Source organism: Coloeus monedula (genome assembly GCF_965178545.1).
Source record: "Coloeus monedula genome assembly, chromosome: 21".
NCBI classification, from domain to species: Eukaryota; Metazoa; Chordata; class Aves; order Passeriformes; family Corvidae; genus Coloeus; species Coloeus monedula.
Window position 1 is genome coordinate 3934192 of NC_138801.1, and position 27950 is coordinate 3962141.

The 27950-nt window shown below is 51.3% G+C and overlaps 3 protein-coding genes across 3 annotated transcripts in view; all 3 read left to right on the forward strand.

The window, feature by feature from the left end:
- Window positions 1-1107: 1107 nt before the first annotated feature.
- SURF6 (surfeit 6) lies at window positions 1108-4206 on the forward strand. Its single transcript, XM_082295110.1, has 4 exons — window positions 1108-1257; window positions 1662-1877; window positions 2474-2565; window positions 3407-4206. The coding sequence occupies exons 1-4, from the start codon at window positions 1164-1166 to the stop codon at window positions 4076-4078; spliced, it is 1074 nt and encodes a 357-aa protein (XP_082151236.1). The 5' UTR covers window positions 1108-1163; the 3' UTR covers window positions 4079-4206.
- A 4362-nt stretch (window positions 4207-8568) lies between these two features.
- GBGT1 (globoside alpha-1,3-N-acetylgalactosaminyltransferase 1 (FORS blood group)) lies at window positions 8569-15078 on the forward strand (the record flags this gene model as incomplete). The annotated part of the gene is given in 8 exon segments (XM_082295388.1): window positions 8569-8633; window positions 10109-10171; window positions 11366-11416; window positions 11515-11550; window positions 13554-13645; window positions 13648-13687; window positions 14409-14745; window positions 14749-15078. Coding segments are annotated over 8 exon segments (1014 nt in total).
- A 5569-nt stretch (window positions 15079-20647) lies between these two features.
- Window positions 20648-27950, forward strand: part of RALGDS (ral guanine nucleotide dissociation stimulator) — a gene marked incomplete at its 5' end in the record, with an annotated part of 55995 nt that continues 48692 nt past the window's right edge. Inside the window, one exon of the mRNA XM_082295197.1 lies at window positions 20648-20711. Within this exon, the coding sequence (XP_082151323.1) occupies window positions 20694-20711 (18 nt within the window). The remainder of the gene's footprint in view (window positions 20712-27950) is intronic.

Here is a 27950-nt window from a genome sequence, read left to right on the forward strand (position 1 = left end):
GGCTCCCAGGAGACCCTTATGGAACAGCAGTGTTCCCCCCTTGGAAGACGAACAGGCAGACAGGGATCAGACTGAGGGATCAACGATGCCACGTGCTCAAAACCACAAAGAGAAGCAGTGTCATGCTTTAGTCAGTCGATTCCTTCTTCAGTGTTTACACAGAAATTCCTATTAACAGTCTGAGCTAACACGGAGCCACTGTTTATGTTGGCTTTTAGTTTAGTCTGATGAAAACATCTTGAGAGCAGTGAGGGATACTCGGTAACTCTCCGTTTCCTTCCAAAGAAACACATTTGGTGCTTGGTGTGCAGCTGTTCAGCAGCTCAGCATGCCTTGGCTCGAGCTGTGCAGCTGAAAGGGAGATGCCACTGAACTGGAACACTGTCAGCACAGCTCGGTGTCACGAGCACCACAGAGCCACCAGGGCATTCCAACAACTGAGCTGAGCTTCCCCAGCTTTCTGCTGTAATGTTTCATTTCTTAGGATGTGGATTTTGCTATTATTTTTTGTTTGTTTGTTTCTTTTTCTTCTATTCCATTTATTTTTGTAATTAGGTGATTTAATAAAACTGTTTTGTATAATTTTTAAGGCGTGTGTTTTCAGCCACGAGGCTTTGTGGAAGTGTCCCAATATGAGCGTGCACATGCAATGGGATTAAGCGTTCCCTTGCAGGCTGTGAAAAAAACCCTGCTCTGCGCAGCTGTTCCCGTACAGAGGCTGCAGAAACCATCACGAATTTCGCCCGTGCTCCGGGGACCTCACCCCCGTGCAGGGAGAAGCTCGGTTTTGCCCTACAATATAGGGGCAAGGAAAGGTTTGGGAGGTGCGGTGGAGGCGAGCCGGAGGCTGCCTGCGGGGCTCCGGGGTGGTGGCTGGAAAGAACGGGGGTCGCGGGGTGACCCGCAGCCCCCCAGGAGAGCCCAGAGCACCCCGGTGTGGCTGAGGGAGCCTTGGTGGCCGTAGGGACCCCGCGGCAGCCCCGGCGGGGCGGCTCCGGGCCCGGCGGCTGCAGCCGCTCCATGCGCCCCGCGCTGCCGTCACTTCCCGGCCGGCGCGCTTCATCCATCACTTCCTGCCCGGGGACTCCACGAGGAGGGGACCGCGGTCCCCACGCTGCCCCGGGGAGGGGACAGTGCCTCTGGAACCCGGGCCCGGGGCAGCAATGGCCAGCTTGGCCGCCCAGGACTCCTACCTGCAGGGCTTGGCCAGGAGGGTCGGCGTGCAGCACGCCCCGGAGTCGCGGAAGAGGAAATTTGGTATTGGAGCAGTAACGCTTCGGTTCTGCCCTCTCCGGCCGGTTTGTGGGAGGCTGGGCGCGACAGCCGTGCCCCCGCGGGGTGCTTGGCCCGGGGTTGTGCCGTTTTATAACAAAATACCGGTCTGCTGAAACACGGAGTTCCCGAGCACGTTGTGCACCTTGTACTGGGAGCCCTGGAAATCAGTGGTCTCCATTCACTGTGGTGATGAATGTGGGAGAGCTGGGATTTTACGAAAGTGTGCGAGGGTGTTTGGTCTATTTAAATAAATCCTCAAACGTACAATTTTTGAACATTAAGATATGTCTTTGTAATGCTGGAACTTTAGTGTTCAGTAATAACTGGATGTTAAGAGTGGGAATGTAGCATTGTCCTCTTTTGTTTAATTTGGTTTTGCCTTCTAGTGTCTAAGCCAGGCCAGCCCGATGATGCTGGCAGACAGGTCAAGAAACAGAAGAAAAAGAAACCCAGGAAGCAAGCTGAGAAGAAGAATTCTCCTTCAGCCAAACAGGTGGTTTCTAACACCAGTAAACCCACTCCAGGACAGAAAGCAGCCCCTCAAGCCAGCAAATCATCTCCACAGGGTGGTACACAGAACAGAAATGAGAGTGTGGCTGCAGGTAAGAATTCCAGCTTTACCGTGAAAGTGACCTGGGCTGAGCTGGCTGCTTTTCACTTGCTTCCCACAAGTGTGGTTTGGAAAGCCTGAATTGAGAACACCTTTGCTTATCCCCGTGTGCCCCAGAAGCTTTTGCCTATGGACGTGAATTTGTGCCATCACCACTGGGTGGCTCTCTGGAAACGGTGTTTGAACTGCAGAGGTTTTGTGCATGTCCCCTGTAACTTTGGGAATTACGGGTGGATGCAACCCCTGTCCTGCCAGCTCAGCTTTCCTTTATGACAATGAAAAGCCAGATCACAGAGAAAAGATGTCCTGAGCCTCTCTGTTCCACAGACTTGGTATTTGTCTTTGGCTTGCCAGGCAGCCCCAGGGCATGCCAGGCCACTGCTGGCAGTGTTGAATGATAAAAGAGGAAATTCTAAAGAAACCGAGGAAATTCTAAAGAAACCAATGAAATAGAAACTATGGGTTTGTTTGGATTTTCCATTCCATTCACAGCATCTAAAGAGTTCCCAGAGTTTTTCCCATAGCCAGAGAAAGTGCTTCTGTTTAGCTGGTGCTGCTTTTGAAGTATTTTTATTTTCTCTCTCTCAGGAAGTAACAGTGAACTGAGTTCCCCTTCTGTTTCTGCAATCAATCTGTTGCGTCAGAGACTCCACGAAAAGATTAAAAAGGCTTCTGGACAGGTATGGGAACTCTGAATGTGTGTGCATATGTGTGTTTATGCACTTGAAATTCTCCCCAGCCTCCCAGGGGGTGTGGGGACAGGATCTCACAGGCTCAGGGTTTGAGCTGCCTCCATCTCATACGGAATTGCCTGTAGCTATTGCCAGGTGACCTGTGTGTGTTCTTTGGAAAAACCTGTGAGAAAAGGTGGGGTCAGTATGGAGAATTGTAAGAGAGAATTGGGTTGTGAGCTGTAAAACCTGCCTGCAGAGGCACCTGGCAGCACAAAGGAGCACATGGCAGCACACAGACACTTGTCTCCACCAGACCCTGGGGAGAGGAGGTGTCACACGGCAGAGCCCTACGGAGAGGAGCCTGCTGGGAGCTGACAGAGGGGTGAACAGTGAGTGATCACCCCATAGAAAGACGTGGAAAAAGCGTGTTGCTGATGTGGCAACACGGGATAGGTCACACCACAGAAGGAAATACTGTGCCTTGGAAAGGTGTGTAAACCCAACTCACTCCTTTGAATAAACAATTCAGATTCCCTGAATCACGGTCTGGGTCCATGATTCAATCGCCGACAGGTCAGCTGGGATGAGAACATGCCTTTGGTGATTTTTAGGAGAAAGCAAAATAGTGAGAGCCTGAAAGGGGACAGCTATGGACTGCTGAGGGAAAGCAAAGGGTGTGAAGTGTTACTACTGTGTTTAGTGTCTCTAGCAGCTGAGACATCACAGCTTCACATCACAGGTAGTGCTTCTTAGGAGAAGTTTGAAATCAGGGACTTGGGGACAGCCTGCTTTTAATTCTGCTTTATCCCTTTTAAGGCTGCTCATTCATGTCCATCCTTTTCCTTAGGATAATGCCAAAGAATTAACTCCTGCAGTCCTGGAGAAGAGGCAGCGAAGGAAGTACGAGAGAGAGAGAAAGAAGCGCCGGCGAAAGGAGTTGAAGATGAAGGCAAAAATGGAGAAGAAAGAAACTGAGGAGGTACCAGCAGAGCCAGAAAACAAAAAGGAGGAGAGCAGAGCTGATATTGTCTTCAACAGGGTTGAAGTTCATGAAGAAAATGAGTTGAACAAGATGCAGAAGAAGAAAGAGAAGAGGAAAGCAGTGAAAGGCAATATCACTCCTCTGACAGGAAAAAACTACAAGCAGCTGCTGAGCAGGCTGGAGACCAGGAAGAATAAGCTGGAGGAGCTCAAGGAGAAGGACGAGAAGAAAGCTCAGGAGCTGGAGACCAAGATAAAATGGACAAATGCTCTCTATAAGGCGGAAGGGGTGAAGATCCGTGATGACGAGGAGCGTCTGAAGGAGGCCCTGAAGCGCAAGGAGAAGCGGAAAGCCCAGCGCAAGAGGCAGTGGGAGGAACGGACTGTGAGGGTGGTGGAAAAGATGCAGCAGCGGCAGGACAAGCGCCAGAAGAACATTAAGAAGAAGAAGAAGGAGAGGATAGAGAAGAAGAAAGCCAGGGCCCGGAAGAAGGGCCGAGTTCTGCCAGAGGACTTGAAAAAAGCTGGGTTAAAGTGAGAGCGAGGCAGTCGCTCCTGGCCTTGGGGTTCCACGGTGAGGTGTCCGTCTGTCACATGGGGCTGTGTGTCACTGTCCCAGGCTGTGGGGCAGGCACTGCCACAGTTTCCCAGCCTCATCATATTAAAAAAAACAGTTGTATGTTTGTTAATAAAGTTTTCTATCCCAAAGAAACCCCCTCTGGCTGATTTCTAATAGGAATTCTTATTTTTCTAAAGGGGAAATGTCAGTTGCTGTCACTTCCTCTGATGGGCAGCACAGTGTGTTCTTTGCATCCCCTGGGAATGGGGAGAAGGAAACAAAAAGGCAAAAGGATCGAACATGGGATTCATCTCAACACAAAGACACTGCAGGTGTTGTAAAACCATTGCTTAGTACGAACTTAGATGATGCCTTTGGAAAGGAAAATGCATCTTGGATACATTTGTCCTCCCCATCACAAGGAAACTGGAAATAATTGTCAATTTTAGGCAATGCTATTAGTGTATCTTTCGAGTTAGTTTTTATCATCATTAGGTCAGTATAGACATAAACACACACATGTAAATGTGCATGGATTTATTGTGGATCTAACTGATCTTTTTGGATCATCCGTAGGACACTGACTGATTTTGATGGTAGAAGGATTGGCTCCCAATCTATTTTTGGCAGTAATAAAAAATTTGGCAAAAAAAAAATAGATATCTGGCAACCACAGGTGCCTGCAAGGGTTTCTTCTCTGTGCAGTTCATCAGTGCAAAATTGCATTTGGTTGCTACCAATTTTGTCCTTTATTATCGTTAATACAGAAATACAAATGGAAATTTGAACAGCTGTTTGCCCAGCTCAGGAGAGAAAGTACAGCTTGGCTGCTGACAGTTCAGCCTGGGGAAGATTGGTGGGGATAATCCATCCAGAATATTTTCTGCCCCTGAGATCAGTCAAATCTTGCTGATGTCCTCCTGATCTCAGTTGGTGTGAACTGATGATTTGTACTGCGATCAGAGACGTTATAAATTGAGTCCAGTTGAATTCTCGGTTCTCTCCGTCTGGCACATTGGAAGAAGCTCTTTTTTGCCCTGTCAGTAAAGCTGATGAATGTGCTGTGAGCGAGATGCAGGCTGGGCAGTGCTTCCCAGCTGGATCCCTGCCAGAGCCCAGGTATCTCCGTGGTGCAGCTGTAATCTGAGACTGCAAAGCCAGGAGCCCGAGCAGTGGGTTTGTGCAGAAGTTCGTGTTCAAGCCTCAGGTGTGACTGAACACGTTTGTGTCATGGGAGCCAAATGCAGCCTGTTCCACACTGGAGTCCTGCAAGGAAACCTCTGCTTGGGTACAGATGGAGCCCTCCCCACGGATATCTTCTCTTTCTCCACGTTCTGAGCAACCCTGCAGTCACAGCTCACCACTTCAGTTGTAGAAATCTGAAATGCACGTTTGGAAATCTGAAATAGTTGCTCTGCAAAGAATATTTTCCATGGAACGGTCTACAAGTGAGGTATTTATCAGCTGTCCAGAATGCTTTCCAAGCAGGGCTTGAAGATAAAGTAGTGCTTTGTTCTGGGAGGTCAAGCAAGTTCATTTGGGAGTAACAGAGCTACTTTCAGCCATATCCCTTTGAAAAAACTCTCTGAACAAATTCGAGGAACCTGAGTAACTATTAAAAATGCTTTAGCTGTGATTTCTATTGGGTTGGAGATTCTTTCATTGGCTGCAACCTCATTGATTTCATTTTTGTTTTCATGGTAAGCTGTAAATCAGTTGAGCTAAATCTCAGTGAGATGGTTTTAGATGCAAAAGATGTTCCAATCTCAGCTGGCTCCAGTGCTCTGGCAAGTTTGTACCACAGAAACCGAAGCAAAGGGTGAATGCATCAGCTGTGCTCCTAATTATGTAATAGTTCAAAATATGTGTATTTCACTTCCTGAGGGATTAGATGTTTACTCTGTAAAAGACACATGGAAGTACTCTGTGCCCATTACAACAGCTGAAACTGCACCAAAATAACCAGAACAACTTTTTTTATTCTGTGTTAATTTTACTGTCCTATTTGAGGGTAACTGTTAGTCCCCTTTCTTCTCTCTGTTTTTATCCTCTGTCCTTCCCCATCACCCACATTCTGTGCTATCAGCCTCTGTATGCCATGGAGATAAGAGCATGGGTCAGGTGCAGAAAATGGGAACCCCCAGGAGACTCTGCTCCCAGGTGGGACTGTTTGTGTGTTCCCTTATGCTTTGGGTGGGAATGTTGAGAGGATATTTATGCAATTGGAAAGTGGCATCAAGCTGGGAGGGGCTGCAAGCCCCAGGGAAAATAGGATTCAGTCAGGGCTTGATGTTTTAGAAAAACAAATAGCCTGAAAACTGAGTTTGTTTTCATGAAGTACAAGGGTTTATATGCCACAGACCTGGCTGGGAGAGGTTCCATAGAAAACATGTGGATTCCATTTGGCCACGGGCTGAATGTCATCCCAGTGCTGGTCCTTGCAAAGTAGGCAAACGTCCTGCGGGAATGTATGAATTGTAACAACATTTCAGTTTGGGGAGTAATCCAGCTTTACTTCATACTGCTGAGGGCTCAGCAGGAGAATTTGGGTTGCTTTGACACCAATTTCACGAGGATGGGCTGATTAGAGAGAGTCCAGTCAGAACTGACAGAAATAATCCCAGATCTTGAAGTTAGGGAATTACAAAGAAAGATGGAAGGAGGTCACAGAACAGAAAGAGGGAAGGAAACATCAGAGCCTTCAGGTAATGGAAAGAGAGACTGCCCAGACCTGAACTGCAGCAAGTGAGATCCTGGTTGGAAATTTGGAAGCCTGCTGATGAGAAGGGCTTTCCTACCTGCCCTGTGTGCAGCCAGCTCTCAAAGAAGGACTGGAAACAACTGTTTGAACTCCCTTCTGCACATTTGTCTGCTTTGCATGTGCTGGAAGCATCAAGCACAAGGTAAGAAACGTGGCACTGACAAATCCTGGCGTCAGCGTAGCAGCTCTCATGACACAACTGGCACAGGAATGAGATAAAACTGGTCAAAGCACAGAATAACAGCTCGAGGGGGAAGGCTGTTTGCACTTCCTTCTGTGTTTGAGGATCTGCAGCATTTTTAGGCAAGAATCCAGAACTGCTCAGCATGAATCTACGAAGGCTTTAAGTGGTGGAAGGCCTTAAGACATACATATTTATATATATGCACACACCTACATATATATATGTATATAAAGTCAGTCATTATTTTTAAGTAGGATTCTGTGATGCTTCCTGGTGGAAGCTAATTAGATTGTCTCACAGGGAGGTGAGGGAGAAGCACCAGTGAGGATTTCTGTGTGAAACAGTAAAGCAAATTAAAGAACTTTTGCCACTTGTCTTTTTCCAGCCGAAGAAATTAAAGGAGGAAAATCACCCCTTCCTGTTGAGATCCACTGGCACTGTCCTGTGCCTCACCAAGAGCCAGTAATGATCTCTGGGATTACCTCAGCACTCTCCAAGAGGCACCATGCACCAGTTCCTCCCACTAATAGAAATGCTACCAACTCTATAAACAGAATTGCTAAACAGCCTCTTTCTTCTTATTTTTTCCTGCAGGCTCCAATCACATTCTAGAAAGCAGAAAGTTCTAACTGGAAATGCATCTGGTCCTTCCAGCCGGCCTGGAAGAGCATTTGGTGTGGAGGGTTGGGTCCTGAGACAGCAGCAGTGAAACAAAAACACATGAGCCTGATCCACAGCTCCCTGCTCATGTCCTCACTGAAGGTAATAACAAAAGTAATAACAATTAATGTGCTCCTAACGCCTTTGGAGGCCTCATGCAAATGCTCTGTGTGTTCGTCACAGGGACCAAAGTTCACTCTGTGGGCACTTTTCCTTCCTTGTGAACAAAAAAATAGGTTGATTTCAGGTTTTAAGGTGAGGCTGCTGGGCTTGGGAAAGTTGATTTTCATGGCTGTTGTAGAGGAAATCATTTCTTTGGCTCAATGTCTACCCAACATGCATTAGGATTGTGAGATGTTTCTGTGCCAGTGTCACACCTCAGTTTACCTTTCCTACTGGCACCTTTGCAGGGAGTGCCTCTGGCAGTTACTGGACTGTGAAAGGTGGAGTTTATCAGCTCAGGTGATAACGGTGTTAGCTCTCTGATAGAATTGAGGTGGGTGATTTGATTCCATTGCCAAGGGTGGCTGCTTGAGATGAAAAAATGGAATCCACAGAAAGTGGAATCAGATCAGAAAGGCTCCTCACACACTACACCCAGGGTTAAAGCTCCCTGAAATGGAGAACTTGCTCAGACATTTTACAGGTGCTGCCTCAGTGCCCTGGCTCTTACAGTGTGGCACTTTCCATGTTCATCACGTCAGAACTGGAAGAGAAGCTGCTGAGAAGCTTCATCCTCCGCTGAGGAAGTAACCAGTTTCTCCCAGAGCGAGATACCTACAGCTCACTTCCCTTTCTTTTTGTTCTTTACAGAGTGAAAGCTGCTGGAATTCAGAATTTGCCCTTCCTTCTACTCTAGAAGATATGATTTCCAGGAGAGTGGTGGTGGGATCTCTTGTCTGCCTGGGTGTTGTTGCTGCAGTTATCTGGTAAGCATTTGCTGGCCAGCTCGGCCGTATCTAAAACATCCTGTGGATACCCTGTGGTAGAACTCATAGGAGGGGGAAAATAAAGGCTGTGAGTTTTATGGGAAGTCCCTGTTCAAGCTGCAAGAATGAACAGCAATTTGTGTAATAGATAAAGGAGCACTGGTAGAGGGAGAAGGCCCTAAGGGAGTGAGGAAAAAAGAACAATTGTGTCCAAATCAGGCTGCTAACACCGTAGCAACTCACAAACTGAAACATAGATTTAGAAGAAACATAAAGGTTTTAATTATAGGCTAGCTTTGTTGAGATTAGTTAGAATAAGAAGGAATATGGGCCCAGCTAGAGTTAATTAAAATAGTTAAGAGAGCTGGACCTGCAATGGGTTTTAAGATGTTAGTAACTGATTGCCAAATAACTGATGATCTGTCATTTGTATGTTTGCTTAGCTGTGCTAAGAACGAGGAATAGAAACATTGATGAGTTGGTGTAGGGAACAAGGACAATTACCAATTTCCTCCCTTGGTGGGAACCCCTTCAAAAGTCACCCAAGAGGAAACGTAGAGGTCACTAAAGTAATTAGGATTGTTAAAGTTCAGAAAGGCAAAAAGGTCAAAATGAGGAAGATGAGTTACTTCATCTTTTTAAGACCACTGACCCAATTCGAGACCACCAGAGCACACACTACGCATGCTTAATGACATTTAAGCTCATTTCCATACGAAGTGGGGAACGGGAAGTGTTAATGTTATGAATATGCATTTGTATTTTGGATATTCATAGTTTTTGTAAATAAAAAGCTTTGTGTTAGCTTGTATTGGGGCCCTGCGTCTTAGGGAGCTATCCCACACTGAGCCTGGCACCAAATAAAACATTCACTTTCTAACTCTAAACTGTGAGAGAGTTTTTGTCTGTCTCAGCTGGATATCGATATTAGATCGATATTCATATTTTGGTAAATCAAACAAATGCTTAAGTACAGAATATTCCAGTTACATTTCAGCTCAGGCCTTAACAGAGGTGAGTATGTGTCTCTTCAAACAGTCCAAACTCACTCCAGTGTCACCAGGGACAGGTTTGTAGCTGTCAGACATCGCAGCTTTCAAATTCTGTAACTGAATATTCTGATGACTGAGTGTGGCTTATAGATTCTCTGGAGCAAACTCAAACATTGCTGGAAGGGAATCTGAGATAAGGCATTCCATTAATTATTAAAATACTGATTATTAAATTATTATGAATTATCCCCTATTTATGATGTTGCAATTTGCTGTACTTTCACCTTGTGGGTAGTTTTGCCTCAGCAGCAGGACATCATGTTAAAATGTGAACCCAGGAGATCCTACACTAATTAGCAAAGTTGACATGGAGTTAGCCAGTTACCTCTCAAAATCTGTGCCAGATCCTTAGGTGATCTTGGAAAATCCTAGGAAGGTTTCCTTCAACATTACTTATCTTCAGATGTTTCTTTGCTCCCACAGGGCTACATCTGGGAGTGGAAAAGTGCAGTACCTGCCCTACTACCTTGCGTGCCCTGAAATCTTGTACGTATTTTTTTTGTGTCTAATGAGTAACACAGATCATTGTTACTCACACTGACAACACAAACAGTGATTAACAAGTCGCTTGTTCTTTATTTATGAAGCTGTAATTAGTCGCTCTCTTAAAACAAAAAGCTAACAATGCTGTTTGGGCCTGCCTGCCCTGCAGGACAGCTCTGGGGCTGCACAGGTGGGGGAGGCTGTGTTTGTTGTGGGTCACAGAGCCCAGGACTAAAGGTTAAAGCCGGGTTCTTTATCAGGGTGTAATCACACACCTGCACATGCACAACTGTGCTTCAAGTGTCCACTCACTAGACAGAGACACCTAAAGCAGAGAGGTGAGGTGAACAGGCCCAGGAGTGCTGGCACAGTGAGGAATAACCCCCAGTTCTAATCATGCTCTGCTTCTTCCCTCCTGCCATCTGCGCTCTCCCTGCACTCTGTGAATGTGTTTGTGCCGTGGCATTTGGCCTCTGGACCTGAACAACTGAAGGGGAGCTGCTTTTGAGCTTCCTTGCATGCTGCAAACTGATATGCCTGACCTGGCCTGGGTGCCACAAGCTCTCCCAGAGAGAATTTACAGGGACAGGGACAGGGACCAAGCCCCAGTGACCTCCTCACTGCCACATCGCACCAGAGCTGGGACCAGAGCCACGGCTTCTCCCATCCCTTACCATGGCCTACTGTCCTTGTAAAAACAAAACAGAATTATGCAAATAGAAAAGAATTCATGTTTCATTGAGGTATTTCTCATGATTTCAGCCCGTTTTGAACCACTGTGTCTGGTCAGGTGCTTATTTCTCTGAATGCTGTTGGAAATGTGGTGTATTTCAGGTAGTTCAGCCCTCCAGGTGACCAGGAACATTTACGTCATGCATGGAGCACATCCATGACCCCTGCTGACAGTCCCATGTGCATTTTGACCCCTAAACTCTGATTTCCCCACAGACTGGGATGGCTGCAGCATCTCTCTGTCCTTGTCGTGTTGTGTGTCCTGTGCCAAAGCTGTCCCTTGCTTGGCAGCCCCGGGAGGTGTGTGCAGGTGATGCCTAATCCTGGGCCAGGCAGGGCAGCATCCACAGCAGCTGGAGCTGGATTTGGACAGCTGTCAGTGCAGCAGCAGGTCCTGAAGCCAGACTTGGTTGATATTTTAGGAAAAGCATAACAATCCCTTTCTTTTCCCACCCCTTCATGCAGCTCCATAAAACTCCAATATACAGAAGAGAAGCTAATCCAGCTTTTCCCCCAGTAAGTACTGGCTTTTTATCTCCTGACCTTTAAACTGCTGTTCCTCTCTTCCAGGCATATTCATGTATTATTCAATGGATATTTCTTCCTTTTTACAGATTATTTTATCAGCAGCCAAGAGTGCTGGCGCCAAAGTAAGTTTCTTTGTTTGAACTTTGTTTCTGCTGAGTTTGGTTCGGGCACTTTGCAGCACTCACAGTTCCTGGGGCACACTGGGCAGGACCTTGTTCCATGAGAATCCCAGCCACAGGGGTGTGTCAGCAGCTGCCTGTGCTGCTCCAAGGTTGGGTTTGGTTACTGCACACTTATTAGCACACTTACTGTTAATTCCTAAATATTACATTAGCACACACACACTCTGTCGTGGCCAGGAACTCTTTTTGAGATGGGAAATCTGTAATATCTGTAAGATGGTGGGAAGTACCTTCTGGAGCTGTGCTGTAGCTGCAACCAGCTGTGGGAGAGCTTTGAGCTCATTTCAGGGCAAAATAAAGCAGGTGCTCTGTGTGACCTTCAGCAGCGGTTTCAGCAAACACAGACAAATCTCTGAGACCCAGCCAAAGCAGGGAGTTTAAGGGAAGATTTGGGACAGCAGCACCAGGAAGTGGTTTGGACACACTCTCTGTGCAGCTCGGGTTGTTACAGCCTCCTTTGGCTCTGCTAGTGTGAGTTGACTTTTATCTGGAGCAGTTCACCTTCAACAGCCACGTCCTTTTGCATGTTAACAAACACACCCTGTGGGTACACACACTTACACGTATCTGTTATTTCCCCCCTGACCTTTCAACAGGATGTACTCAGCTTGAATATTTCACTCTTCCATGTTGGAATCAACTTCTGGGCTTGATTAGCTGGTATGTACTGGGCTAAATGGGGAGAATCTTGAACCTGTTTGTGCTCTGTGTCTTCTGGAGAGAGTTCACTGGCACTGAGAGGGTGACCATGACCATGACTCACTGGGAAACCCAGGGCAGCCCTTGAAAATGAAATTTTAAAAGCTTAGAGAAGGGAACATGCATGTTTCCTTCCCTCAGCCCCCCCCCCCCCCCCATCCAAAAAAAGGATAACCAACCCAGAAACAGATCAAGTCAGTACATTTTCTCCAACCCAAATTCTTCTTCCTGTATAATTTAATCCTTCAATCACATGCATTGCTGTAGGAAGGAGTCAAACTGTTATTCTTGTATCCTCTCAGACTGAAAGTATTACATCTGGGTTGGAGGATCTAATTGGATCTGCTGCCTGAAGCACCAGGCTGCTCCCCACCGCTCCCCCAGTTTGGTTCTGGTGCTTTTTTTGCCTTGGGACTGTGTCAGGTGGGAGCCTGGCAGCCCCTAAGTGTGGCCACGTGCTGTGTGTGCCAAATTCCATTAGCAGAGGGCTCCAGCTCCTGGTCTGGAGCAGATGTGAGCAGGCTGGGGTGAATTGCACCATAAATGACATCTCCTTTTAAAATCAAAAAGGTAAGAATGAAACACTGAAAACAAAGCAGCAAATTGAAACAGCGTTGCAGAGCTGTAATAGGGCATAATCAGATTCTGCTGCATTTATATTCAGTATTTCCACTTTCCTCACAGGAGATTAAGGATTTTTTTCTAACTTTGTTACACATTTGAATGCTGGCTCACATACAGCATTTTAAATTGTATCTGAATGTGTTGGAGCTATATATAAATACTGGAAAAATAAGCTGTCATGCTGCAAGCTGTGTTTTAATAACACAGCAATGGGGTGTATTTTTATAGTAATTTTCATGTTATTACTTGTGCTTTAATCTGCTTGTAGCGATCTGCATCAGGCTGATAGCAAATAGGCACAGCTTCCCATTCTGAGAGTTCAGTGGTCATTAAACTCTCCTCAGCAGAAAAGTCCTTAAATGAGATTTTAGCAGATCCTCAGGTTTTTGCTGATGTTTTAAAGTGCTTAATTTCAGCCCAGGAGTTGAAATATCTGTGTCTGTAACCTCAAATCAGAGTGCAGGGAGAAAATACCTGAGGCTAATACCCTCCATGATGAATTAATGCTGATTCACACACTCTTCTCGCTGCCTTTTTAGTGCTTCTTTCACATTTACTGGCCTCAACACCAAAACGAGAAGTTACATTTCATCAGCATTTCTTTTTTATTCCCCCTTCAGCTACCAGGATGGGCTGACAGTCACACCATGGCTGGTCCCCATCATCTGGGAAGGGACCTTCAATCCTGAGATCCTGGACAGTGCCTACAGACCCTGAACCTGAGCATAGGGGTGACAGCCTTTGCTGTTGGAAAGTAAGGGAAACACTCAGTGGACACAGTTCTCAGGGTGATGCCTTTCCTCTATGGAAAGATGATTTTGGCTTTTCTTTTCCTGGAATTTGTCCCAGTTTAAAGGGGGCTTTTGTGCCTGTGTAGTGCGTCCATAATCACACAAGCCCACGGGATGACAACAATTAAGGAACCTGAAGTGTGGGCAGTATTTTTTAAGAATTAGCAGGTGGCTTGGGAATTAGAGCTGGTCAAAATGGGGATAATCCCCTTATTCCTCATCCTCCACTACACCTGTTGCTTGTGTAGTGTGTGGATTCTTGCAGTGATAATCAGTGAACTCTCTTCACTCCTTGTCCTGCATTCACTAACATGCCTTTTGTAATCCACCATTCCTCCCCTTGGAATCCTGGGATAGTTTGGGTTGGAAGAGACTTTAAAATTCATCTCCTTCCACCCCCTGCGATGGGCAGGGACACTTTCCACTATCCCAGGTTGCACCAACCTGGCCTTGGACACTTGCAGGGATCCAGAGGCAGACACAGCTTCTCTGGGCACCCTGTGCCAGGGCCTCCCCACCCTCACAGGGAACGATTCCTTCCTAATATCTGATCTAACCCTGCCCTCCTTCAGCTGAAGGCCATTCCCCCTTTGCTCTACCACTCCATGCCCTTGCAAAAAGTCCCTCTCCACAGAAAGCCCCTCCTTGTCCCTGCAGTGCTCTCCATGGGCTGTGTCTGTGCAGGTACACGAGGTTTGTGTGGCGCTTCCTGGAGTCGGCCGAGCGACACCTCCTGTGGGGCTCCCAGGTGAGCTATTACACCTTCACAGACAGCCCCGAGGCCATTCCCCATGTCCAGCTGCAGCCAGGGTGCAGGCTTGTCACCATCCCCATCCAGAACTACTCCAGCTGGCAGGAGATGTCCATGTGCAGGATGGAGACCATCAACCAGCGCGTGGCCGAGGTGAGCCATCAGTGCCTCTTCTGCCTGGACATCAGCATGGTGTCCCACAGCCCCTGGGGCCCCGAGATCCTGGGGGATGTGGTGGCAGCCAACCACCCTGGCTACTCCCAAGTCCCCTGAGAGCAGTTCCCTTGTGAGAGGAGAAGCTCCTCGGCAGCCTTCATCCCTGAGGGAGAAGGGGATTTCTACTGTGGAGGAGCCGTGTTTGGAGGCTTGGTCAGGAAGGTCTATGAGCTCACCAAGACCTGCCACATGACCATCCTGGAGACAAAAGCCAAAGGGATTGTGGCAGCCTGGCAGGAGGAGAGTCACCTCAACAGGCACTTCCTGTGCCACAAACCTTCCAAGGTGCTTTCTCCAGAGTATATATGGGATGACAGGAAGCCAAAGCCCCCCGAAATCCACCTCATCTGTGTTTCCACAGTGGATAAGAACTACAGAGAGGTCTGAGACCATCCGATCCCTGCAGAGAGATCATCCACACAATCAAAGACACCAAAATCAGCTCCCGCAGAATGTGCCCCACCATGAATTTTTGTTCCTTGTAGGAACAAACTGGGAAGGGAACATGTTGATAGTTCCTCTGGAGAACAGAGTCAAAATGCATTTCAGAAGCAGCAGTCACAGTGCAGGTGAGACTGAAAAGGTTTCTGGATTCCTACTCTTTGTAAATACATCCTGCTTGAGGCTGTAGCACACAAAAAAACATCCAAAAGGCCAGTTATCCAATGCATGGCTGCAGTTGCCTTTGCCTGAGTGTTTTCCTGAGGCCTGGTGGAAACTTAACAAGATCAAAATGATATTTGACATTCCTGTGGAGAAGGAGAAGACCTTGAGTTCTGGTAGAGACCTTTTCACTTAAAAAAAAAGAACATTGCAGGGCAATAAATTTTCCAAATTGTGATTTAAACTAACACCCTTTGTCAGAATCAGGAGTAAGCTTGCACTTGGAGTATGTTACCCCTGACTAGTGTGCAGCAGGATTTCTTGGACCTCCTCAGCAGAGAGCTGGTGCCAGGCATTGCCAGTAAGAGCCCTGGTCTGACAGGACAAACAGTGTGAACTCATCTAGCAGTTATCTCCCAAATTCCCATCTGTGCTTTGGAGACCCAAGTTTAGACAGAACTGGCACAGCTCAGAGCAGACTGAACTTCTTCGGGTTTATTTCAATCACAGATGTGCTCTGAACCTTTTCCCTGGGTCACATGTCTCTGTGGATCATGTAATCTTTTCCAACACAAAAAATCTGGTTTTGAGATGTTCGTGTTCCTCTCCATTGCTTCAGCCCCTTCCAATTTTTCTGAGCTCTGTGAAACAAATTGGCGAGAAGCTGCTGGAGCTGACAGCAAACAGGATGATTTCATTCCGTAATGAAATGCTCTGGTGAAGCTGGGAGCTCAGTGCAGAGCTGGAAGTGGGCTGGGGTTAACATTTTCTCTCCTTGGATGTGATGAGGAGCTGAACCAGGCGTTTAGAGCCTGACAGCTCCCTTGGGGAGCCGCCACGGCTGTGGCTGTCAGCTGAGGTCACAGCGTGCCACCTCCCCTGTCACAGCAGGGCTGCCAGAAACATCATCTCCCTCTGCTACCAAAGGGCTGAGCACGTCAGTCCCTGTTCACTCAGAGGGAGCAGGAGAGAGGCCACGGGAGCTGCAGGGAACGGCAGGGAGAGGAGGAGCAGGGTGAAAGGGTGAACAGGCTGTTTCTAAGGGAACAGTTTATGGGAAAAAAAAAAAAAAGGAAAAAGAAAGAAAAGAAAAAAAAAAAAAAAAGAAAAGCTCATTTGGCAGAGAGAGGGAAAATGGGGAAGAGGTGCCTGACTGCTCCTGCTTCTCCTCACATGAGAAAATTGCTGTATGGCAGCGAATCAAGTATTCAAAGCTTTAGGGCCCCACCACTGATTGCAGACGACTTAACGAGCCATTTCAGTCCTGTGTGAGCAGGCTGGAAATGGCACTTGCCACTGTCATTGCAGGCATTTCATCTTCCAGAAGACTAATTAGAAAAGCTCTCACGGTACCTGTAATATAGATAAGGTACCCAAAATACCTCCAGCCCCAAAGCCCCACTGGCAGCTGGGTCGGCTGATTTGTGCTTAATCCAGCAAAGGGTCTTTATTACATTTTTTCCAGACTGTTCTTAGGGATGTGGTGCAGGAGGAAGATGCCCCTTTACATAACTAAACCAGAACTGAAACCCCTGCCATTTATGTTGGGTAACCATGCACCTCATGTAAGCCAAAATGGTGAGGAAAAATACTTACCCAAATATTTCCAGAAAGATACATTTCTAACCAGCCCAGGATTATTACTGTCTGTTTCTTATTTGTTAAAGAGTTAGTGCCTCGAGGCCATGCTGAAACTGGGTTCTCATTATGCCAGTTATACATATATGCATATGGATTCTTTACCAGCCAGAAGGAGCTGTCCAGTCTGCTCTGCACAGGACAAGCCAGATAATTTTATCTCCTGGTGTCAGAACATGGCTGGGCTGGGCTAGGTCTCGTAGAAAAGTATTCAGATTCCAAGAAAAACGTGAAGTTCCATAGCAGCCACAAATCCATAGATCAGCTGTGGCAATGGCCAATTCCCCTTGTGCCTTAGTTCTGCTGGAAATTGCTCTGGGTTTGCAGCCATAGGGCTTCATTCTGCCACATTAATTATTGAGTTCCTGTGCAGATACTCATAAATCCTCTGTGAGAGGAGTTCTGCAGCAGAGATGATGGGTGATGGAGGGTGGTCTGTGTGTTCTGGGGTACCTATTTCGAAAAAATTGTGAAGGGCTTGGTCTGAACTCTGCATCCAAGCTGCCTTTTGGCCAAATCCTCAGCCCTCTGATTGACAGGGTAATGGCCTGGTTTGTGCTGTGCCAAACATGTTTATTTTCCTGGCAGGCCTGCAGCTTCTCCCCGGGGGAATGGCTTGTGTTGTGTGACACAGTTCTGCTCCACGGGGCTGTGGTTTCAAGCAGTACCCACAAACTCCCAGTTCCTCCAGGGAGCAGGAGAATGGCTGCAGAAAAACACCCCCCCGGTGCTGTGTGGGAGATGTTCCCTGAATCAGCTTGTGCCCTCCTCTAATTAATGAAAGGCTGGACTTCTGTTGTCATCTCCTGCTGATTAATCCCCTTCCCCCACCAGCAGCAGCAAGCTTTCCTTCTCCCAGTTTGGATTGTGCAGCCTGGGGCTTGTGTGCAGTGTGGGAGCTTCACCAGGACCTGCTTTCTGATGTGCATTCCCCACCCACACCCAGTGCACAGCAGGGAAACTGAGGCACTCGGCAGGAAGGCAGCAGAGTGTCACTCTTGTCTTCCTCCACTCACCACAGGGGACAATGTAGTCTTAAGCGTTCTTGTGCCAAAGGAATTTGGATTTGGAAATGCAGGGAACTGCATGAGAAGTGAATCACCACATGTAAGTAAACCCCACTGCCTGGGGATGTCATTGTGCACTCAAGGTATTTGCCACTCAAGCTCTTAACCCAGCCTCAGATCAGCGGCTTGTTGCCTTCCCAAGGGCCCCGTGTTCCTTCCATCCCTTTCTGCTCGGCTGCAACAGACTCATCATTCATTGTCCCTCTGATTTAAGCACCCATCTGACAGGCTGTTTCTTTCCTTCTCCCTGCTGCTGCCTTGCCCAGGGCACCCACCCCCAAAGGGCAAATTTCTCTGCCTGGTGTGAAACAGAAACTTCCAGCACTGAGTATGATTGGAGGTGGGGCCAGACTGTGATCCTCTCCTTCTCCCCACTGATGGCACAAGAATCATTTCCACTAAGCCAAATTAAGGACTCTTTTCCACTCCTGTTTGGGTTTCCCCTCCCACAGCTGATGTTCCCTGACATTTTTGACCAGAAATGTCGTTTTGTACCACACAGCACCAGTTACAAAGGGTCTGGCTTAGTCAAACTTTCTGTGGGTGAGATGTGTGGCTTTGGGGCACGGAAATGAGATGTTCACTGAGCAGAGGGAGATGAGGAGGGGTAAGAACATCAGTTACACGTTCCCTGCACAACACCAGCTTGTGGAAAAGCCACGTGCATCTGGCTGGCTTCATGCAGCTGAGGCAGCGCGGTGGTGGAAAGGAGCTGGGAGGCCGGGAGCTCCCTGCCAGAGCTGCTGGGTTCACTCCCCTGCCCTTTGTCCCACCTGTTCAGCCTGTGGCTCTCTGAGGGAGGAGCTGTCTCTGTCTCTTGTTCTGTGTTCACACAGGGCCCAGTCTGGGTCACTCCACGGGGATTTGCTCCTATCTCAAAGGGCAGCTCTTAGCACCAAGGTTATTATTTTCTCACTTGAGTCCCACCTGCTCCGCTTCACCTCCTGCCCCAGCAAGTCCCCGTGGGACCCCAGGGCTGACACACACAGAGCAACAGCTGCTCTCCAGGTGGAGTGACAGTGACAGTGACAGGCCGTTCTGGGGACAGCAGGAACTGGAGAAGGAGTTACAGGAGTGGGTTGGGTTGTACTTTACTCACGGTAAATCCCCAACCCTGCGGTTCTGCTCCACACAATCAAATAATTTAGGGAATCGTCACTAGAAAAACACATCTGAAGAGTGACATTTGAATGTCTGCCTGCCCACCAGACTCCCTCCTTTCTCCACGAGTGTTGCTGTACTGATTTGACTTTCCCGTGCTATATTTAGGTTAAACATAGATCCACCAAATGTTGCTGTTTTGTGTAAAACTAGTGTAAAGCCCTAGGAGTAGAAACGCAGTTTTAACCACAAATCTCTACTGCTCGTATGCCCACCTCATCCCCCTGCTCCCCTGCTGAGCCTTCAGCCAATTTAAAGCGAGCCAGATGAGTACAAATCACATTTAAAAACGGTTTTCGTTCTGGCGTGGTTTTCTGTGAGTTTCGCCAGCAGTAAATCACACAGTTCTAGACCTTTTGAAGTACGTGTTTTTCTCACTGCTGAGCACTGACACCGTTTCTATAATTAGAACGATGTTGCTCTGTAGCAGCATCTAGTGCCAGAGCCAGAGCCCTGGCAGCACCTTTTCCTTTCCTGGCTGCGCTCCCCAGCCAGAGCTGCTGGTTCAGCTGGCCCGGAGCCCCGGAGGACCGGGACGGTCAGGTGCGATGGGCTGTGCCTTGTGGCTCATTCCCGCTGTGACCCCGGAGAAAGGGGGGTGGCTGCGGGATGTAGGTGCCCAGGACCAGCACTGCAGCGCCTGGGAGCACTCGGCCATGGACTGACGCAGCTTCTCCCGGCTCCTTCTTCTTCTGCCATCGCTGTAATGGCTCATGTCATCGGCCTCACGATGACAAACGATGCGGACCGGAGCCGCTCTGTTTCCAGGGCAACCCCGCCGGCTCCCCAGCTCCCGCTCCAGCGCTCCGGCCGTGCGCCCGCAGCTCCAGCAGCGCTTCCCGGGGGTGCCCCCGTGCCCCGTTTCGGTGCGGGGCTGAGCGGAGATGAGCAGCCGGGTGTCGGTGTCGTGCCCTGGCTCCCTGCCCCGGCCTCTCCTCCTGGAGGGGTTCGGCTGGGGACAGCCCGAAGGGTCCCGGGGGTCTCTAAACCACGGCCCCAAGCTCTTCTCCTGTTGGTACCGCACGGCAGCGCCGCTCCCCACCCACACCACCTGCTCCCCGGCGGGGTCTGCACGGTGCCTTCCCGCAGGTCCTGCCAGCCCCGCGGCGTCCGCAGCTCCCACTCCCGGGGGAAAACACACGCGAAGAGCGGAGGGGTGCCCCAGGTGCCCCTGGAGCGGTGCCCGTGCGTGCGCCCACGGGCGCGGGTGGCACCAGAGAGGTGCCCACGAGTGCCCCCGCTGCAGCCGCGCACCCACCCTCCCGGGAACGGGGCCGGGGGGCCGGGCAGAGCCGGGAGCCGCCCCCGCCCTCCCGGTAGCGGCGCCCGCCCCGGTCCCGCCCCGCGCTCGGCTCTCCCGGCCGCGCTCGGCGCTCCGCGCTGGCGGCTCCGCGGGAGCGGCGGGGGCCCATGGCCGGCGCGGAGCATCGCCCCCGGCCGCCGGGCAGCGCGGCGGGGCCGTGAGTGCGGCCCCGGCACCCGCAGCGGGGCCAGCGGCTCTCGGCGCGGCGCTGGGGCTATGAGCGGGGCACGATGATGATCGACACCCAGGTGAGTGCGCGGGGCGCCCGCCGGCTTTGTCCCCCCGAATTCCCCCGACCCGGTGCGCTGTTGCCGGGCTCGGCCCCCCCCCAGAACCCTCGTTAGAGGGGGCTCAGGGAGGCCCACGCGTGTCCGCGGCGAGTGACTGATGCGTGCGCCGTGCCAGGGAGCCGGGGGGCTCTGGCGGGGCTTGCTGGGGGTCTGTAGCTGCAGGTGTTCGTCCCTTGCTGCCTGTTGGGGTCGGGGGACGCTGTACGTGCCAGCAGCCCGCGCCCCTGGTCTGCAGCGGGGGCTTCAGCGGAGGAGAAGCAGCAGCTTTGCCGAGGGACTGGGGGAAGTCTGTTTTTCAATGTTTTTTCTTATTTTTCTTATATTCTGTTTGCTTAATGGGTAAATGCGGCTGGTGGGAGAGGAGGTGGAGGATTGGGAACGACAGGGAGACAGTTTGGGACGGGGTCTGAAGGCGCTGCGATGCTGCAGCAGCCGCTGTGCTGCGATGCTGCTGGCAGGCTGGCGCTGCTACGTGCTGTGCCAAGCCAGGGCCAGCTCTCCTGGCACCGCTCAGGCCAAGTGGCATCAGCAGGTCCCTTGTCTCTGCCTGGTGTGTTTATGAGGCCACAGAAGCTAAATCGAGCCGAGGTGGGCTAAAGTTCTGCACTCCCAAACCCACTGGTGCTTTTGGGGCAGGGGAGGATGGAGCAAAGGCATGAAATTTGGGGGTGGCACCAGAACGTGACTCTCGGTTTGGTCCTGATGCTCCTCTGACTTTTTACTTTCTATTCCTCTTCTGATGTTCCCCTCCTGATCCCAGCCCTGGGAAGGGGGGTCTGTGCTGCTGCCGTTGTGGGGGTGGTGGGAAGGTAAGTGGGCAGCAATGGCTCCTTGGAGACCAGGGATGAATAAAGGGAAGGGCTGATGCTGTGCTGGAGAAGTGGGCTGGGATCCATTTTTGGACTGGAAAATGTGCATTCCAGAGCTGCCTCCTGCACCCTGTGGGTCTGTTTGGTCTGGGCCTCCCTCACCTTGGCCCAGCCTAATAAACAAAAGCTGAATTAGCTCTCTTGGGGGCACGTGTATGAGGCAGGCCCTGGTGCCAGCACCAGCACATGCTGGATGGATGGTGGCAGGTCCCTTTGGCAAAGGGCAACCAAAATACTGGAGTTTGGCTCCTGACCCTGCCACGGGACAAGAACAAGAGTTCTCTATCATTATGGAGTGGAAAGATTGATCTTGCTGGAAGACCTAGAAAATTAAAGGTGTAAGGTTGTCTAGAAACAGATGTCCAGAGCTCAGCCTCGCAGGCTGGGGGATGCACGTTGCATCCTACGGAATGTTTTGCATTAAGGTCTCAGCTTTAGTCTTCCTGTCGCTTTTTTATGCTTACCCCATTTTATATATTTATTTATAGATATATTTTATGTGGGTAAACTGAGGCACGTAGAGATACTTGTTCCAAGCCCAGGATCCTGCGTGGGTGGAAAGCAGAGGTTGAAAGCCCTGATTCTGCCTGCTGAAGAGGATGAGCCACTCTGCCTTTTAAAGGGTGCAATTCATTGAGGTCCTGTTGTTTGTGGCTACCAGTTAAGAGGAATTTCCAGCTGCACCCGCAGCTGCACCCTGCCAGTTCTGAGGGCTGTACAGCTACGTTTTTCATGCCTTGTAAATGTTTCTCTCCCTGGTTGCTATGGGAAAGACCCACAAAAACAACTGGTAAAACTGAGTGTTACAAAGTAAATAAGCTGAGCAAACAAGGAGATTTTTTTTTCATCTTTAAGTGCTGCAGGTGTGTTGTTCCAGGTGTCCTGACTTGTGAAAGCAAAGGTTCATGTGCAAGGGTGAATTTTAGCCTTTAAAGCGGAAACCTGCTCTTGAGCTGGGTCAGAAGGTGGCTTCCACCCTGAACCAAGCTCCCAGAGCAGCAGGCTCATCCCCTCTCTCCCTTTCTGGCCATTTGGGCAGGAGAAGGGAGCAGATGGTGGATGAACGGTCTTGGGGCTGGCTGGGGGCAGGACTCAGAGAGCACGAGTGCAGGCAAGCAAGGCTGGAGCTGGATTTGGTTTTGTCTTTCCTTTCATCTGCTCCCAGCATCTGAAGTGGCTCCAGTGGCTCAGAGTTAACTCTTGGCGCTGCTCTGCAGGGGCAGGGGGGCGAGCTGGCAACAAGTGACAGCAAGCAAGCGTCCAGCTGGCAGCAGGGGCTGGGAGGCAGCAGGTGGAGAGATGCAAAGTCCCTCCTCGGCATGGCTCAGCCACTCCATCTGGAGCTCCCACTCACGCCTGTGTCTGTGCCTGGGCTGATCAGACATGAGCAGAGGATGCAGCGACTGCTGCAGGCTCCAGAATAAATCTCTGGGACGTTGTAATGATGGATCTGACATCCCCGAGCTCAGTGCACTGTATTATCTTCGGGGCCAGTTTGCTCAGAGATGACTCTTTAAGTGAAGAAATGAGGAGCTTTTCAGGGGTTATTCTGGGGTTGTGTTTTGCATCTCCTCGCAGTGTTTTCACTCTGTCATTCCTTAAACGGTGCCTGGCTGCTGGACCTGATCAGGGCAGTCAGGGCTGCTGATCTCAGGTGGTGATCACCAAAGCAATCTGCACTATCCATCACCATGGATTTTGCTTCTGATACCTTTCCCATTGCTATAGCAACCCATCTGACGAGGATGCCAGCGCGCTTTCCAGGCAGTGTGTGCAGGGAAACTGCTTCACCTGCCACCAAGCTGCCACCACTTGTGGGGCAGGGCTGGTTAACTGGCAACTGCACACGGGTGCTGAGCCTGGAGAGGCAGAGGAGCTACTATCAGCTCCCTCAGGCTGACCCTGCTCTCCCAGGTGCCCCCACCACCTGCAGTTTCCCTGGGATATCGGGGTGATTCAGTACAGGTGGGGGGAGTGCACGGTGCCTAGTGCCAGGATCTGGGATTTCTCTCCAAAGGAGATGCTCAGGATGGTGTGAAGGAGCTTGTCAAGGCCCAGTGAGTGTTCGGGGCCGCTTCCCTCTTCCCCCTCCCCCTGCGTGTGGAGAGGCTGGAAGATGGGCCTCAGCTCCAGGGTGCTGATGGAGGAGGGTGAATGTTTGCCTGCTTTTGCCAAGTGAGCTTGTTCCCTCCTCCGTGTCCTTCACACTCCGCAGTCACTAGATGGGCGCCAGGACGTTCTCTGTTCTGCTCTGCCTCCTCATCCTGCTGTCCTGTGCTTTCCGTGCAAACCAGAGGCCGTCCAGCTGTGAGTGGCCATCAGGATAGCTGGGGGGCTGCCTTCCCTTTGCAGTGATGCTGCTGGCTCGGCGCTGGCTGGGGATATGTTGTGCCCGGTGTGGCTTTCGGGCTGTGTGAGCCCTGCGAGGGCCGGCCAGGGCTGCCCCGAGCCCAGCGGGGCTGTGCAGCAGATGGCACTGTTGTTTTCCCTATGAGTTATTGCCGTGGCTTCGCTTCCTCAGCGCTGGGAAGGGTCAGCGGTGATGGGAGCGTGGACAGGGCCGGCGTCCAGCTCCCTGGGAAAGCCCAGCTCGCCAAGCTGGGCTCCGCTGTGGGGAGCAGAGCTCGGTGTTTGGGCACCGCTCACCCAGGAGAAGCCGTGCTTGTCTTCATGGTGATGAGTAACATGAGCCAGCTCCATCCTTGGACACCTCTGGTCCAGCCCCCAAATCCTCTGTGGGTCCGCTGGGAGAGGCCGTGTCAGTCACCGCGTCCCTCCTATGAAAAGAAACCCCTGATCCACCGCTTCCTTTTGCGCTTGTCCCCGCTGTCACCAGCCAAGCCCTCCCCCAGCTCTCCCCCAGCGCTCCGTAAACAGCAGGGAACGCGTGACCTTTCCATCAGCCGGGGCCGGGAGCGAGAGGTGCCGGGGCCGGGAGCGAGAGGTGCCGGCGCCGCTTTCCAGGCTGCCGCATCCGCGCCTCCAGTGTCACGTCGGGAGAGTTTTCCACGTGCTGTGGCTGGACTGTCACAGCCCTGGCGTTCAGGGGTGGCAGTGGCAGCTGCTGGCAGCTGTTTGGGTGCTCCCAAACAAAATCCATCCCTCTCTGCCCGGCGCCGGCTGCCGCGGGATGCGCTGGCGGAGCCTCCAGATGTTGACAGGTTTTCCTGCTGGGATCGCCCGAGTCCAGCCCGCGTGACCTGCGGTGGGGTTCACCCATCTGTTTTCCTTGAGGATTTGCATTTTTAAGTGGCTGGGTTTCCTGAGGACCTTTTGGCTCCCAAGGCACCGCGGGTGCGCCCGGGGCGGGTCTGTGCGGGTGTCTCCGCGGATATTCGCTGTCTCCGCTGATATTCCGCTGCGCTGCACGCCTTGGCCGCGGGTCAAAGGCAATGTTTGTAGACATGAGCTGACGTCAGAGGCGGCTCGGTGCTGGCGTGCTGGGGGATCACAGAGTTTCCGCTCCCTCGAGGCCCTACAGTGCAGCGGGTGTTCATCTTCTGCAAGGATTTGCAGCCCCCTCGGTGCTGCCGGGTTTGCTGTGGCTCCTGTCTCCTGTGCTTGGAGCTGCTGAAGCTCACGTGCTCCCTGGAATAGGTGTAGCTGCAATTCAGGGTCCTTCACCACCCTGCCTAGAGAGACATTTCAAAGATGGGAGAAAGGGAGAAGGAGAATGAAGGGGCTGGGGGAGAAGGAAGGGGTGTGGCAGTGCCCCGATGGGTCAGAGGGTGGAGAAGCCCTTCCTTGGTCTGTCCTGCCCTGTGTGGCATCTGGAGAAAACCAAAAACTTTAGAGGTGGTGGCAGAGCTCTGGGATATCAAAACATGTGGGATGTCAAGGCATCCCAGATCAGGCCCTGCACTTCCCTGTAGGGTCTAGAAGAGAAAGGGAGGAGGAGAGGAGTGAGGTGTGGTGCAGCCATTGCTGTGGGCTGGCCAGCGCTGTCAGGAGGGATCACTGGAGGAGCGCTCCTGGCATCCTGGAGGAGATGTGCGGGTTGCTGGCACAGCCAGAGGTGATGCTGTGCCCGGGATTCAGGATGTGGCCGTGTGAGCCTGGTCTCGTGAGGGCAGATAACACCCGCAAGCCGAGTCTGGCTCATGGGTTTCTCGGGACATCTGCTGTCTGTTTTTATCTTCCCTCTCCCATGCAGTCCCACTCTGTTTCCCACTCCCTGCCTGGGCTGGCGGCAGGAATCAAACCCTGCAAAGTCCTGAAGGAGCCCGGCCGGCTCCGTGCGAGCCCTCAGCACGGAATGGGGAGGTCGAGGTCATCCCTCAGTGCAGCCAGGAGGTCCCTTTGAAATCTTCAGCAGCCGCCCTGCCCCTCGGCCTCGCTGGCTCCATCCCCCAGTGGATTTCCCACCGAGTGTTTCCTGCCTGTCCCTCTCGGCCGTGTCCCACACAAACACAGCTCTTCACCTCCCCGGGGAGGTGACATCCCCGGCGTCAAAAACAACAAAGGGCAGCCAGGGTGGCGTGGCAAAGTCCAGGGCAGGCAGGAACACCCTGCTCATGGGGACTGAATTACAGGGAACAGGAGCACAGCCATGTTCCTGAATTACAGGGAACAGGAGCACCGCCAGCCCTTGGCTGCTCCCAGCCCCTCTCCAAGGAGTTTGGGCAGCCCCGGGTGCAGAGCCAGTGGTGGAATCTGCTGGGAGGGGATGGAGGAGGCTTCCCACGATGGTGACGGTGGTCGAGGTGTGCAAAAGCATTGGCTGTGCAGGCCCAGAAAGGCACTGCTGCCCCAGCTGTGGGGTATCTGTGGGTGCACACTGGGAGAGGGCAGCTGGTCCAGGGCAGGAGCAGCTGAGGGATGGGGCTGAGCCCTGCCTGTGTGGAGGCTGGAGCAGCAGGGCTGGGTGCCCTTTCTTTTTCATCATCATCATCATCATCATCTTTTTTTTTTCTTTTTTTTTTTTTTTCACTAATTAAACTGTTCTTATCTCAGCCCATGAGGTTTTTACCCTGGGAGAAGTCCCACGTTTTCTGCCCCACGCCCAGCAGGCCAAAGGGAGCACAAATCTCCCCCTCGTTTAAGGGCCCTGTTTTTCTTGGCAGAGGTTGAAAGTCCCAGCAGGCTTCAAACCCTCCCGTTCAGCATTTCCATGGCGACAGGAAGGCTCTTCTGGTGGCTGTGCCGTCCTCGGTGGCACCAAAATAACGAGGCTGGTGCAAGCACTGTGCCTTGGTGGGGGGTTTGGAAGGCAGAGCCTGTGTCCGGTGTGGGAGGACTGGACACTCTCCTTCCCCAGAGCTTGTGGAGGGCAGCTGATTTTGCCGCACTGGGGTGAGCCCAAAAGGAGGAAGGGGTTGTTCAGGAGACCATGCCCAGCCTCCTGTGCTGTCAATGCGTGTGTGGCACTGCTGGCGGTGCTGTGACACCGTGTCCCCGGACAAAGAGCCCATCCTGTGCCTCTGCATCCGTAACCCATCATGGGAAATACCAGCCCTGGCACTTTGCAGTGCTGTGTGAATAACTAATTAAAGGCAGAGGAAGGGGAGATGGCTGCTAAACGCTCCCGCAGCCCGGGGAAGGTGCATTTCTGCTGCTGGCAAGGCGTTTGCGTCCCTCCTGCCGCAGCACAGGCCCTCCTCCCCAGGCTGCGGATATCCCCACCTGCCGTTTGGAGGGATCCCTCAGGGATTTCAGCCGGACGAGGCATCAGCCGGGCATCCAGCCCTGTTGTGCGCGGTGGCACAGCCCCTCATGTGGCACTTGGAGGGAGGTGTGGCCGCAGGACCCGCGGCTGCTCCAATCCCTGTCCCTGCGTGCGGCTCAGCAGCGTTTCCCTGGAGCTCAGCGGAGCCTGGCGGCTTCTCCCCCTCGCATGGAAATGCAGCATGGCTCTGGCTGCCTGGGACTGGCTCGGAAATTGGGATTTTACATCCCCTGCAAGCTCGATTTATGGCTTTTCCTCCCTCCTCTGCTTGCCGATGCTAACTGGGGGAGAGGGCTGCGCTCTTGTGATGAAATGTATCCCTTCTCCTTAGAAAGCAGCGAGGAAATTCCCATTCTCCCACGGAATGTTTATATATTTTGGCCCAAGCTGTGTATCTTTTGCAGTCAAACACCCACAAGTAGGGCCAGGTGCAGTGATATTTGTCAGTAGTTCAGAGGCCAGCTCCTGTGAGTTTGCCTGTGTGGGCACCCTGTGCAAAGTCTCCTGGCTCAGTGACCGCAGCCAGAGCCTGTGTTTTGTGGTGGCATCCAACTTTTCCCTGTGGTGGCTACCACTGACCCCTCCCTGGCCACTGTGGGTGTCACAGCGCTGCTTTTGGGACATTTATCCAGTATTTACTGGAGCTGGGTGCTGCACGGGGTG

Excerpts from the sequence above, each read along its gene's own strand:
- SURF6 (XM_082295110.1), top strand. The coding sequence starts at position 1,164 with ATGGCCAGCTTGGCCGCCCAGGACTCCTACCTGCAGGGCTTGGCCAGG. Across the intron at positions 1,258-1,661 it reads GTCGCGGAAGAGGAAATTTG|TGTCTAAGCCAGGCCAGCCC; the intron begins GTATTGGAGCAG and ends TTTGCCTTCTAG. Across the intron at positions 2,566-3,406 it reads TTAAAAAGGCTTCTGGACAG|GATAATGCCAAAGAATTAAC; the intron begins GTATGGGAACTC and ends CCTTTTCCTTAG.